This window comes from Acanthochromis polyacanthus, chromosome 8 (genome assembly GCF_021347895.1).
Source record: "Acanthochromis polyacanthus isolate Apoly-LR-REF ecotype Palm Island chromosome 8, KAUST_Apoly_ChrSc, whole genome shotgun sequence".
Classification (NCBI taxonomy): domain Eukaryota; kingdom Metazoa; phylum Chordata; class Actinopteri; family Pomacentridae; genus Acanthochromis; species Acanthochromis polyacanthus.
The window spans coordinates 30,991,855-31,006,857 of NC_067120.1; the positions used below are offsets into that span (position 1 = coordinate 30,991,855).

A 15,003-nucleotide genomic window follows, 5' to 3' on the forward strand; every position below is an offset into this window, starting at 1 on the left:
ATACCTGTGCAGTGGACGTTTGTACAAAGTGACTCATGCAGCGTCTAATAAGAGAGCTGCTGCATTAATCACACATTACAATGATTAGAACAGATGTTTAACGCTTTGCTTATCTCCTGTCTGTCTCATCTTTCAAACATAAGCGTGTGTAGGATAGATATATTGATGAACGTTCTGTATTGGGCGAGTCGGTTGCTGTTATTTTCAGCGTTCCTGCCATTGCTGTTGCAATTACAATGGAAGGCTTTTGTTTGGGAAAGCAGTTGCAGGAGTTTGCTATGCAGATTTTCACATCTTCTGTCCTGCTCTTCCTCTTCCACAGCATTCCTGAAGCTTGTCTGCTTCGCATTTATCTTCTCGCTATGTTTTGTAAAGTTTAGAACTCCTTGCTCATCTTGTCATATCATCTTCTCATTTATCTTCTTTGAACTTGGCACGTCTTTTCGTCTGGTACACTCAGCTTCCCCATTCGCATTTCCTCATGCTTTCTCTCTCCGTAGTATTCGCGTGATTGTTCAGGTGAGTGAGATTGCGTGACAGTAACCAACTTAGCTGTTTTCATGTAAAAACTAAAGAATAGCAACACAAAGACAGGAAGCGTCTATATGTACAGTGTATGCATCCTTATGTGCAAAATATGTAATATACTTGCAGCAACAATGTGATATGTAAGGTCAAGCTACAGATGTTCAAACTTGAACTCTCATTTTATGCCAGACTATCAAGTATGTGTTTGTACTTTTTGTGAGTGGACTAAATAACTAAGTTTACCATAGCAGTGATAGCACTTGTCATTTTCTCATTGTGTCAGGCATTGAGTTGTAAAATCCCCAGTAAACACTGTAGTGTGTTCTAGCTGGTATGCATTTTTGCATGAGTAAGCTGGGTTTGGGCAACAAAATGATTTTGTGCTGAAGCTTTGTTGTTTGCTTTAGTTCTCTGAGGCAGCTACTTAGAGGTCTAATAGTAATGAAGTCTGTGTTTTTTGCCTCTATGTGTGCGACAAAGTATCAAAACGGATCGTAAATGCTAAACAGTAGAGATGTCTGAATCTCTTGAGCTGATTATTGAACAGGTGAATATGTTGCTCACAAAAATAAATGCAGCCGCAGATGTGACTGGAGCGGTGGGAACACAGAGCAAGCCGCGAAGTAATCTAAAGCAAGTGTGTGATCGATATATTGATAAAAGTTCTGTATCGGGTGAGTCAGTTGGGTCACAGAAGGGGAAAACTACAGAGAGCTGCGTCCTGCATATGTATACTACCGTTCAAAAGTTTGAGGTCAATTAGAAATGTCATTATTTTTGAAAGAAAAGCAGTTTTTTTTCGATGAAGATAAAATTAAATGAATCAGAAATTCAGTCGAGACCTTGTTTATGTGGTAAATGACTGTTCTAGCTGGAAATGGCTGATTTTTAAAGGCATATCTACATAGGGGTACAGAGGCCCATGACCCCAGACTTTGAATGGTAGTGTATGATGAAGCATCACACTGGCTGAAATTGTAAAAATGTTGAAGAAACTTGCTTAGTAGAATTCAAATCATGCCACTTACTTCTGTCTCCACTAAGGTCAGAGTTCTGTGTTCTGCTTCAGTGAGTATGTCAGGGTCAGTGTGATGTAACTTTAGTCTGCTTTACAACACTGTGACAGACTGTGTGGACTCCTCCATGAATGTCTTTGTTGCAAAATGTGTGTCTCTGTTTAGTGACTATGCAGAAGTGTGGATGCTCTGCTACTGCTCATGTCCTCTCATGTGGATTTCTATGTGGACCCGGAAATAGTATATTAACAACGCATTTATGATTGCTGCACTTTTGTTTGCATGTCTGCAAGGGAGTATAATCAAGACTTTATACTATCTATGCCTGCAAGTTTGCTAGGGTCTGCCCATGTCTGTGAGAGTTTACATGTCTTTGGTGTCCACAGCTGTCCATGTGTGTGTCCATAAGGGGATATAAATAATCAGAGCTTGTGGCTTTTATCAGAATGCGTGCCATTATATTCTGTATTTGTTCTAAACACTTAGGGAATCAGTTTGAAATGTTGGGATTCAATCAGTTTACACAGCCCTGTCTGTGTCATTAGCAGCTGCCGTAGTTTTGAACTGCAGGTGTCAACTAAAAAGCTTTCAAAGTGTTTTTGTTTCCAGGTATTTATCCAGGATCATAAACTTGCAGTAATATGACCAAGTCTTACATATTGAAATAAAGCTGCATAGCATGGAATAAGACTGTATACTCTGATAGCACCAGACATCTAAGTTTGGTCCCTGGTGATAAATCATTTGGACTGTGGTCATAAACGAGTTGCAAGTGTAGTTTTAACAAATCCCCAACTTGCAGAAGTGATTTAAATAATCTAGGTTCAAGCAGGAGCAGCCACATTGACCGAGTTCCAAAAAGTAAAATAGGGGAATCATCTCAGTATAAATATAAGAATAGATTCTTAACAAAATCTTTACTTTGCTCATTTACAGTAGCACTAAACCAAGAGATTCCTGGTATTTTTACATGTAACTTAAATCAGTCTTGTGCCTCAGTGCAGATTCACAGAGCTGCTATCAGGGCTTTTGGCTCTTAGTCATGTTCACACTTAGTAGCAGATTCTCCGTGATTAATTCGGTCTTCATCTGAGATGTTATCAACAGAGTGTCGTCACAGATTAAACTATCAGTTCAAAATCTACTTTGTATGTATTTTAACCTTCCCATACAGCAGCTTAACCTTTACAGTTTTCTATGAAAGGTTAACATAGTGATACAGTTTCTCTGCAGCTCTCTGGCCAAGCAGTGTGCTACAGGCTTAGATTCAATCAGTGCTGTCCAATAGGAGGGATTCTTTTCTGATAGCAGAACGTTTTTGCAACTTTTCCAACCTGACTAGGGGCATAAATTGAATCCTTAAATGTTTTTTTTTTTTTTAACATGAGTATTAATGTAGAGTTTACTTTCTGTTTGGCTATACGTGGCACTGAACAATATTAGGCTCACAACAAGCCAGTAATTAGCCCGCTGCACTCCAGTGACAGTTAAGCCGCTTATTGGCCAGCTGGAGATTAACCAGAAAGTCCCCACTTCACAGGGGTCCACACACACACACACACACACAGTGAGTCATGTGGTGCTTAGAGAAGTAGGAACAGTCTGTCAGCTCATTACCGAGCTCGGTCTACTCCACTAGAATGATTAAAATGATTTGTTCCATTGGCCAGTAGAGTGCAGAGTTTGTCCCTGATTGACTAAATCAAAGGTGTGCAACTTGTACTGCAGAAAAATACCTGTGCATGCATGATGGGAATAAAGCGTTACTGGAGAGCACAAGCAAGCTGGGCTGAGGTTTTATGGTCTTTAAAAATGTATTTTCAGTATATATTGTCACTTTAAAATTGAAACTACTAATAAAATATTTACCAAAGTGAAAGAAAAGTACAAATATGTTCATGTATTTTTTTTGTTCTTGTATATCTAAAAGACAAAAAAGTAAGAAAACAACCCTAAAACCATTATATATATTCTATATTGCTGATGACTCTCACTCTTACAGGAATCCCTTATATACTATGTGGAAAAATCCAGATACAGGCCTGCTGTGGCTGTTGTAGATGGCTAAAGCTATGATTAGACAGTGTTACTGTCAGGAGACAGAACTTAACAAATGGGCAGCTCGCAGTGACATAAAATGCATTGGGTATTTTCTTAATTACCTCCGTTCATGATTGATGATGCCAGACTTCGCATCAGTTTTCTTATATGTAGGCTGGCGTGGCTCCATGACATAGGATAGAGGTTCTGTCAAACTGTGTTGCGGAGTAAAAACAAGTGGCAAAGAATCTGCAAGCCGTTCTGGTGCAGTGTTATGTCATTGTTCTGAAAACAACTGGGAATTATTGTAGGCTAAGCTGTCCACTGGCGTTACATAATCGTTGTAATCTGTGTCGAAATTTGTCAAAAATGTCAACTATGATACCTGTCCACTATGTTACAAAAAGTCCCGCAATTATACATTGACTCTTATGTATTTGCATGTTGTGACTACTGTTTAATCCTGATGATTGTAGTTGTGGACACATGTAAACTGAGTGATAGTAACTTTTTGCCATGTGATAATCATTTTTAGGTGTCTGCACCACTAGGCCCGTGTGGCTATGTTCAGAACATGTTGGCTTACAGCTGTGTGTTGCCTTTGGTATGGACAGTGTGTGTTTCAGCCTCATACGGTACCAGCCTCCATGAATCTTTTTCCGGATTCCTCTGTTTAAATTCCTCCCTTAGCACCACTCTTTGGTCCTTCTGTCTCTTTTCTCTAACTTGCTCACTGATATTGTGTATATTCAGTAACATTTAATAACAGTAGAAACCAGGGCAAAGACAAGCAGCCAGCTTTCTTCCGACAACATTTAAGGACTTCCTGCAAACTTGTGATGTCTGTATGTAGCACCACGATATAGAGCAGCAGTCTACAGAAACCTGTGTCACTGTGGGTCAGAGGGCAGAGCAGGTTGTTCTCCAAGGGGTTTGGTGGCTTTATCCCCAGCATCTTCATGTGCCTGAACCAAAAGTTGCTCTCAGCTGCAGTCTAAAACCTTGTTCTAGTGTGTGAATAGTAGATGAGAAGTATTACATAGCACTTTGTAGTTGGACTGCATTATACAGTGAAAAACTGGCAGTGTGATGTTTTTTGTTTGTGATACAGTGGTCCCTTGCCATATCGCGGGTCACTTTTCGCATCCTCACTGTATTGCGGATTTTTAAATTGCATTTGATATTGCAGATTTTTTTTTGTATATTGCGGGAATTAAAATATGGTCGCTACTTTGCGGATTCTCGTCTATCGCGGGGAAATCTGGAATGTAACCCCCAAGATAGATGAGGGACCATTGAATTTATCAGGCTAGTAACAAAACACACGCATTCTCTCACTTTAAGAATTAATAATAATTTTGATTGGTTGGGGTGATTTTGGAGAGGAAAGCATTTTCAAATGAATAAAATGTTTCAGTTCAAAACTCTCCTTTGTTGAACTCCAGTTTTTTATCTTTATTTCCTTTAATGCACCAAACAAAAAAAGCAGGTGAAAGCTGTAGCTACTCTGAAGTGATTTTGTAAAAGGGACATGACATTAGGTGCTTTACTGATTGACCTACCGTGATACCATTGTGCACCTCTATCACTCCAAGCTACAGTCAGAACCCTGACAAGTCATAATATTATTTATGCCCAAAATATTTGGTCTGTAAAGATGTGTGATGTCTCTAAAGGATCCAGTAATAAAGCTGTTTTAACCCATATTCCAGATTAAAACTAAGTTAAAGTAACGTTAAACTAAGAAGGAAGCTTCCCTATCATAATAGGACATTAGCATGAGGGACAAAATCGCTAATTTAACCTTTTACTCAACAATGAAGTCTCTTTTTTGTAAATATTAAAATAGTACATATAGTAGTAGTACTGCCATAAATTGAAAAATAACAGTAACAGTTAAACACCAGCCTCCAGCTTAGCTTACAAAAAAATCCTTAAATTAACTTCATTATCACACAATAACTTGTAATTCGTTAAGTTAGAGAGCTTGAATAAATGCTATCAAGCACAGACATTTGGTTTGCAAAGAGCCATCGTGTGTAAACAAATGCTAAATTGAACTTTTCAATTATGTAAAATCAGGTCTCTTTCCTAACAGCGTACCTAGCAGATGAATACATCTTAACATGTCTTTCTCTCAACTTGTGCATTATTTTAGCAAATACAATATTTTGGCTTCACATTCATACATGTGTATGCATTCCTCTCTAAAGCTCACAAATCTATGAATAAACATGCCAGTCTCTCCACCATTGCAGGCTTGAGACCAAAATGTTAGCAAGTAATGATGTTGCCACTTGTACAGAAAAGATTTTTTTTTTTTTTAATTTGTCACAAGCACATATAGTATGGCAGTGAAATGCGGTGACTGTTCACCAGGCTTTATAAATGCAACATGTTCAAATAGGTAAAAATAGAATCTATAAAAGAAAAGTACAACAAAATGCAAATAGGTAGAACCATAATGTAAGAAACACAAACGGGTAAAATGGTAATGGCAACAGTGAGGATGTGCATTCACACAGAGAAATAGCAGTCTGTATGATGTGCATGCGCAATGTTGCAATATTTGCAGTCATGTGTTTTTAATCCTTGTTTGTGAAGTGCTGACTGGAGGTCAGAGTTGACAGTCCTGACAGCTTGAGGGCAAAAGCTCCTCCTGAGAACCTCCGTTTTGGCCTTGATGAAGCAAAAGCGTCGGCCGGAGTGCAGCCACTCGAACAGTTTGTTGTGGGAGTGTAGAGGATCCTTCTTGATCCTGTTCACTCTGGCTACACTCCTGCTGGTGTTGTTAACCTGGAGGGTGGAAAGTGTTGTACCCATAGTACACTCTGCTGACCTCAGCACCCTCTGCAGGGCTCGTTTGTCATGAGCAGTGCTGTTCCCGTACCACTGGGTGATGTTTCCAGTCAGTACACTCTCCACCACTCCACAGTCAAAAGTCCTCATATAAAACCCCTCTTTAGCAGAACTGCATAGATGCTTGAGGGCAGACTTGGCAGGTCGTGTGTTTTTCCATCATGCGTGTGTACATTCCTCTTCTGTCCCTTGAGGGTGTTATCAGGGATTTTATCTCTGCTTCCACAGTATTATTAAGGGTAATAGATGAATCCTTTGCTCCTCGTTCTATTTAAAGAAACCCCCCAAAGACTTATTGACTTTCTTTGCCTGGGACGCAGCTTTCAGTTTAGTGCTACGGCTTGATGTTTCCTGGTATTCTATCATTTCTGATGTTGCTCTGACCTTGACTTGGGGCTTTTTGTCTTCACCCATGTAATCCATCTTGGAATGGGCCCAACGTCCCACATCTAGCAACTCCTGAGTAGCTTCATCTCTACACTACTGTTCAAAAGTTTGGGGTCATTGGCCCCATACATTATTGATCAAACAATTGAGGTCACCCAGACAATTTCATGTTTCCCATGGAAACTCAAACGTTTGTTCTGGTGCTAACATAATTGCACAAGGGTTTTCTAATCACCAATGAGCCTTTCAACACCATTAGCTAACACAATGTAGCATTAGGAGTCATGGTTGCTGGAAATGTTCCTCTGTACCCCTATGTAGATATTCCATTAAAAAATCAGCCATTCCCGGCTAGAATAGTCATTTAACACATTGTAAATGCCTAAACTGTATTTCTGATTCATTAGTGTTATATATATATATATATATATATATATATATATATATATATATATAAAAAATGCTTTTCTTTCAAAAAATAAGGCAATTTCCAAGTGACATCAAACTTTTGAACAATAGTGTACATGTCCTCTCTCCAGTGCTCTCTCAGTATGTTTTTTTGGGGGGGGATTTGTACATCATAGAAACGAATATTTCCTGTTGCATACAGAGATGAGCCATCACAGTAACATCGGAATAAATTTAATGTCCAGATGACCTGGTAGTTTAGAATACTGCCAGAGTTTAAGGAGGTGGAACAATCTTGAACCAGTAGAGGGAGTTATCAGATCAGCCCTTTCTCACCGCTGCGTTACTGCAGCACATTGTCTGCAGTACAAATAACATCAAATTCTGATTGAATCGACTGACTTCCTGCACACAGTTCAGTATCTTTTCTCTGTGTGTGTCTTTGTTGATTAATTTTCAACAATACTTAAGGGGGAGCTTCACCCGGCCGAGTACTAAAAATGACCAATGTTGAAAGTTTCATATTGCACACACTTTTTGAAGATAAGGTATGCAACCTGTACATTTTTAGAGACCTCTAAATGCCAACTTTACTGTGAAACCATTTTTTTTTTCATTTTGAACAACTGGATTGAAATTAAGTGCCGATTTCTCAAAACTTGATTTTCGGACACCGATAAACTGCCTCTTAATTTATCTTCTTACACTTCTTACGAAACAATCGCTACAAAGATTTTCGTATATAACTCGGCATAGAATGAAGTTGTCAAAAAATGGCTAATGGGTGCATTCTACATAGCCTATACTACCAGCATGCCAAAAATGAGAAGTTTTGGTCAAGAGCGAGGAGCGAATGTACAGGTTGCATACTTTATCTTCAAAAAGTGTGTGTAATATGAAACTTTCAACATTGGTCATTTTTAGTACTCGGCCGGGTGAAGCTCCCCCTTAACTTGACTATTCTGCGAGTATTACTATTCGTTTTGAAACTGGAGAGAGGCTTTGAAAAAAATCATTTGTATGTGTGGAAGTGCAAGGAAAGAGAGCATGGCACAGCAAATATTGGATGCTTCTAAAATATTAGTTTATATATGCACTGTAGATCGCTGTCTGCGTGTTTTGCATATGAACACTATCAGGCATGCTCGGTATTGCTGTTGCAGGGTAGTATTGTGCAGACTGTATGCGCATACAAATTCCAGGCTGCATGAAGATGGCCACAAGGAGATCCACAAAGATGCTCACAGATTTGGTCAGATGAGGAAATTCATGTGAATCGTTTCTTATTCCTAGATGTGTAGATTTGTAGATTTTAACATAGTTGAGAGTATTGTGGTCACGTGAACTGTCAACATCAAACTACATCCAGCTGTCATGTGGATTTTGTTGTGCATCTCTTCACTCCCAATACATCAACTAGATGACTGCAGACTCTGAAAATAGGTTATACACCCGGTAAAATGGTCACAAATGCTGACTGAGAAAGTAGCTGCTTTTAAATAAGGCCCGTGAACTAATTTTTGGATGGGTAATCGTGAAATTTGACTAATAACTGAACATTTGGCTCACTGAATAGCACATTTCCAGCTGCACTGTGTATGTATTGAAAAGGCTGAGATCTAATTTATGATCCATATCAACTTAGCCCTCATGCCTAACTAAAGGATGCATTAATTAGGAGTCTTGTTTGTGTCAACCTGATCATCAATCAACATTAGCGTTAATGAGGCTAGCTTAACAATGTTGACAACCTGTAGACACAAAATGAAAATGAGAGCTGCTTCTCTGTTGAACTACAGAAACATACAATTAACTCCCATTATAACAGTGAATTTACAGATGAAGGTGTTGTTTGACTCACGATCTTCTAACCAATAGACAATTTAGTGTTGCCATGAAGAAATTAATGTTATTTCATGAAGATCCACAAATAATACAATTGACAGAATGATTAGAGGAGGATGATGTAGAAATGTTGACGTTAAAGCAAACATACTTGGTCAATCAGGATATTAGAAATATGTAGGGAATGGACAGCATGAGGCATGTGTTTGTGTACTTTTATATGCGCATGTACGCAGAAAAAGATTTCAGTTGAAAACTAAATAGAAAGAGGTCCTGACAGTATTACTCTGTACAGTACTGAGTTGTACCAGCCATATAGGGCTGAAGTAGTGGTTCTTCATTTTGTTTACACATTTCAGATGAACTCCATCAAAAAGGCAGAAGTATGACAGACTACGTATTTTTATCGGAAACAATATGTTCAACAGGGAGAAGGAGGGGCAGGAAAAATAGTTATGTCAGCAGGGAAAAAGACAAGGGAGGACCGCCTTGCTTTTTCCTGTTTCCTTCTCTCTCCTCCCCCTCTTCTTGTAATCGGTGTGGTCGCGAGAAAGGAAATCATTTGGGGAGAGGACGCAGGATTGACCACTGTGACAGTGATGGGGAACGATAAAAAGAGAAATAGACAAGAACTGCACCTGAAAAAGCTTGGTTATTCCTACTGATCAAAGAATTAAGGGAGACTGATGCCAACAAGAGTAAATTAAGAGAGAAAAGGAAGCAAGTGACTGAAAACTATACCAACTAGGAAGATTGAGCACGTGTTTCTGGAATCGGGCTGATCCATCGCTAGGACACCTTGACCTCGACCACTTCAGCTACCATGTACAGTGGATATGGAGGTATGGACAAATGTGGTGCAGCTCAGTGAGACTGACTCATCTGTAATTATTAACTTTCTGTGTTTGTCAAGATGAACTTCCAGTTGCTGGTTAACAGATGTGTAACTTATTATGATGTGATGGTCAGAAAGTTCCCTCCAACAGCAAAAAATAACTAACCCTAGGATTTGTTTGGAACAAAACTTTGTCATATCACGTGACTAAGACTGATACACACTTGTGTATCTCACACACTGCATCGGATCAGCTCACTTTCCCTTCACCACTCAAACTGATAGGAATCTTTAGTGGCACTTAAAATGAAGTGCAGTCCACACAACAATGAGCTAAGAAAGAAAGTGGTGACAAATCAACAGAACAATGTTGGGTTTGAATGTGTGTCGTCTGGCTTTAGTGGTCACCACTGAACAGCATTTATAAGTGGTTGCCAGCTGAGGGACACCGCCCTTCTTTTTTACTCTTTAGGTCTCATAACTGTGTTTGACACAGTTGACCACCTAAGAAGTGTGTAGGTATCGGAAGCATATCCATGGACTGATTTCAGTCCTAACGCTGTGACAGTTTGGTGGTGGCAACAACAGATCATAAGTCAAAGCTGCTTTGTGGAGTGACTCAAGGTTCAGTGGTTGACCTACCATGATACCATTGTGCACCTCTATCACTCCAGGCTAAAGTCAAAACTTTGGCAAGTTATGATATTACTCAAGCCTAAAATATTTGGTCTGTGAAGATGTGTGATGTCTCTAAAAGATGCAGGAGTAATGCTGTTTTAACCTGGAATACGGGTTCAAGGTACAGCACAATTTTTGTTGTTGTTTTTTCTGTATAGGTTAGGGTCTGTCTACCTACCTCTAGGATATTTTAAAGCACACGACATAAGTTTCCATTTTTTATGAACACCCACAGCAACAATTTGACTGAGATTTTCTATTTTTAAAGCTGCCTTGAAAAATGAATGTCTGCTATCAAAAAGTAATCTAGAAATCATGGGATCCTGGTTCCCACTCCCAACATATCACTTGGAAGCAAAGAAATCTTGTTCAATTTGCCACTATCCTTTTTCGATCAACTGAGTATTTTATTTATCAAGCGACCATATAGTTGGGGAACTGTTATTCATTCCTTCAGTTCTTTCTCATTTACTTTAACTTTCTCTTCTCAGTTTTAAAAGAATCCATATTATGCATCTTGGGGTTCCTCCCTTTTCTTAAATGTGTGATATACAGCCATGGCCATAAGTTTGGACACAGCATGACTTACTATGTCTGTTTTGATGTCTATTACAGAACATAACTAATATTTTTTGACAGCACCAGTTTAATTAGTCAACAAATCAACAAGGGATATAATATTATCAACAAATTCCAACAATTGGAACAACTTTGTTCCCAAAACATAATATTAGAAGAAAATAACAAAAAATGCAGTACTTTCACAACTGAATTTGGTAAGAATAACAAAATGACACCAAACTCTTTTGATGTCTTTTTTAAAATATGAAACTTAATATAGTTCTCAGGAGTTGTGTACTGTATTGTAAGTGACAATTTTGTGGTATTTTCTAAGATTCACAAGCGTCATGGTACTTGTGTCCAAACTTATGGCCATGGCTGTAGCTGCTTTGTTGTGCATGTAAAAAGTCTATGCCTAAGGCAGTTGTTTTGTCTGTTACTTAGCTGCTTAAAGCACCTTGTTTAAAGTCAAACTTGTTTATCCAGTATTCATCTGCATCTCTATGTGACATATTTGCATAATCTTTGTCTAGCCTAGTTTAACGTGCCTTCAAAATACGAATGAACAGCCAATATTTCCTTGATAGAGCATTTGTGCCATGGCTACATCTTTCTACCTGTACTCAGGGATATGCGGGAATACTTCTTAATCAATATGACCCATTGAGCCAGCTGACCAATCAGAGCAGACTGGGCTTTTCACGTGGGGATCCTTAAAGCAACAGGAGCTAACATAGAACCTTTAAAACCGATGGTGAGGTGCTGCAGCAATGTACAGCGTGAGAAAGTAGTGTTTTCATTTAAACATTGATAAATATATATGTAGCTATATCTCTACGTGTGTGTGTGTGTGTGTGTGTGTGTGTGTGTGTGTGTGTGTGTGTGTGTGTGTCCTTTTTGTGATGTTTTACTTTGAACCTCTGTTTTGTGTCATCTTAATCTTAGTGTTTAATATTTTTTCTGATTCTTGATCTTAATTTCTGGAGAGCACTCCGCTTTAAACACAATTAAGATTTTTTTCTTTCATTTGCTTTACTATAAATATGATTCTCACTGAAACGATCCTTTCAGCTGTAAAATGTTATTTTTCAAACACAATAGTGACCTTTTCTTGGAGCAAGCATGTCTCTGAAGTAGTGCAGTTGGGTTATTCCTATGACTCAGTCGCTACAGACTGAAGCTGCATCAGTCTTTTCCTGACCCTGCCCTTCTTGCAGGATGTTACTCCCTCCTGGGTTTCCTTACCCTAATACATTGATGTGAGAGAGGGAAGTGCCTGGAGTTATGAAACTAAACTGTATGTACAGTATGTGGGAATATGAGAGGACAGTGTATGAAACAGTGGTGTTGAAAGGAAACTATTAATATGAGATTTAAAAACACTGACAGGATTTCCATGTGTCCTTAAAAAAATCCCAGAATTTTCGAGATTAGTCCTAGCTCTTGTCCTAGAACAGTCCCGAAGAAATAGTAAAATTTCCTGAAATCGACTGAGATGACCTGGAGAATCTCAAACACTAAAACAAAACAAGCGCCTCACAAATTTGAGAGCTTTTGAATTCACAGTGATTTATTCAAGGTTGTGATCGTCTTAAATAGCCAGATCCATCTCCACGGTGCTGTCAGTGCAGAAGAATGGTCTAGCTGCACCCCGTTACCATTCTCTTATAGAGGAGAGGAAAGGCGGTGGTGTGTTTGTATTTCCTTAAACAAGTTACAGTTGTCAAGGACAACGCGAGACCCAGGATGTCATTGTCCCAGCAAAACAGTGACAAGGCGTGGCTTGGCCGCAACATTTGCTTACACGGAGGCAAGCATCGTCAATAAAATGGAAAATTCATTGAAAAAATCGAACCGAGCTATTTTGTTGCACAATCCAGATCTTGGGCAGCACTTGAAATTTCCAGTGTGTTAGGTTGCTGCTCAGAGGTTGTCACTGTTGTTTCCTGTAGTGGAAGGGATTCTGAAAACCGTAACGTCCAAATAGTGGAAGAGGAGCAGAAACCTGTTTAAATGTGTCCCAAAATGGCCATGTATCAGAGTCTATGAGAGTACTAAAAGAAGTTCTTGGCATAACTGTATACTATAAAGCCTTGTGTCACTGTCCACAAAAACATAAATGAATAAAGCAATCAAAGAATAAAAGAGAGCTCCAAAGAACTTCAAACTGGCTGCTGTTGCTCCAAGACAATTCATCCGTCCACACAGCACTGGTGGCAGAAGCAGCCAAACGTGGCTTCATGCTCCATACTCACCCATCTTGCACTGACTGATTGCCACTTTCCCACAATCGTCAGTGTCATGCCATGTCTCCCTACAGTCAGTGGTGAGAGTGGGTGTGCGTGTGTGTCTGTGTGTGTGTGTACGCTTGTGCAGTTGTGCGCCTATATGGAGGGAGGGTGGGATGGGTCTTTTGTTTTTAATGTTTTTAAATGTTGTACAGCACTTTGCGTTACATTCTTTGTATGAAAAGTGCTCTATAAATAACATTTGATTGATTGATTGCCACTTGTGCTGTCTGGACAAACACATTGTCGTGGAGCATCAGCACACCAGGTCAAAGTTTCTTGAAAGTGAGTTACCAGTAGTTATCAACTAGCAATTTGCATAATCCTGCCCTCTCACTACCTGCTGCCACTCAGAGTGAGTAGCTGCCTCATACTCTGCCAGGTTTATTTACTCACAATAACTGTAAAGTCAACAAGTAAAGCACTCCAAATTTTCTGTTATTGGCTGCAACAATGGGCACCCAAGTCTTCATGCACTTCACTACCTCCCCTAAATAACAGGAAAATTCATATACAGTCATGGAAACAATGATTAGACCACCCTTGTATTCTTCGATTTCTTGTTCATTTTAATGTCTGGTACAACTGAAAATACATTTGCACAAATTCAAACTAATTTGCTTTGTTTTTGGGCTTGTGGTTCTCCATTTTGCGTTTGATGGTTTTCCACAGCTTTTCAACTGGATTTGGATCTGGTGATTGAGCTGGTGTAGGAACTGGAGGAGCTGGTGGAGGAACTGGCTCTGGTGGTTCTGGAGGATCTGGTTCAGGAGGATCTGTGGGATCTGGTGGTTCTGGAGGCTCTGTTTTCTTCAGCGGCTTCTTTCCCTCTGGATCCGCAGGATTTGCTCCTCTGATTAACTACCCACAGGGGTTTTCCTACAGTCTGCTTGACTGTAGCAGACTGTAGGCATGGTTCCAATGTTCTGGTTCTCCATCCAGGCTTTAACTGACCTTACCGTGTGACAAGGGTCATGGTCTTGTTGGAAAATCCAGTCATTGGAGGCAGGACAGAGTTTTAAAGCTGATGGAAGAAGACTGTTTTCAAGAGTAGCCCTGTACATGACCTGGTTCATTTGCCCTGTTCCACCCATACTGAAACAACCCCAGATCATCACGGATCCACCCCCATGTTTTACTGTAGGGGCAAGACAGTCTGGTTTGTAGGCTTCTTCAGGCTTCCTCCTAACCAATAAGCTGGGTGGAGTGGGCATCAACTGAAAATTGGATTCCTCACTGAACAGAAACCACTCTCGGCCTTTGCATGTGCAGTGCTGCTTATGACATGAAATGTCCTCTTATATACCCTGGGAATACAATTAAGCTTAAGCATATCAAATAGGATGTAAAGTATTATGGATTTAGCTGCATTTTTTGTTGTGTTCATTGTATTCTTCAGGTAATATGCCTGTAGTGGTACCAGGCATTGAAATGAACAAGAAATTGAAGAAAACAAAGATGATCTTATAACAAGACAATTTTAAAACCAATAAACAAGTACTGGATGGGTGTTCATTTAGCCCACTATGCTCCAGTCCAACCGATACTCAGCTGGTGT

General features: G+C 39.5%; 1 protein-coding gene across 2 annotated transcripts in view; it reads left to right on the top strand.

The window, feature by feature from the left end:
* ripor1 (RHO family interacting cell polarization regulator 1) overlaps positions 1–15,003 on the top strand; it is a 61,844-nt gene that overhangs the window by 9,999 nt on the left and 36,842 nt on the right. Inside the window, exon 1 of one of the 2 annotated variants that reach the window (XM_022198622.2) lies at positions 9,621–9,925. The exons of the other annotated variant lie outside the window; for it this stretch is intronic. Coding sequence (XP_022054314.2) covers positions 9,907–9,925 — 19 coding nt within the window. The 5' untranslated portion in view covers positions 9,621–9,906. Of the gene's footprint in view, positions 1–9,620; positions 9,926–15,003 lie in introns of those variants that run through there. 2 annotated transcript variants of the gene reach the window in all.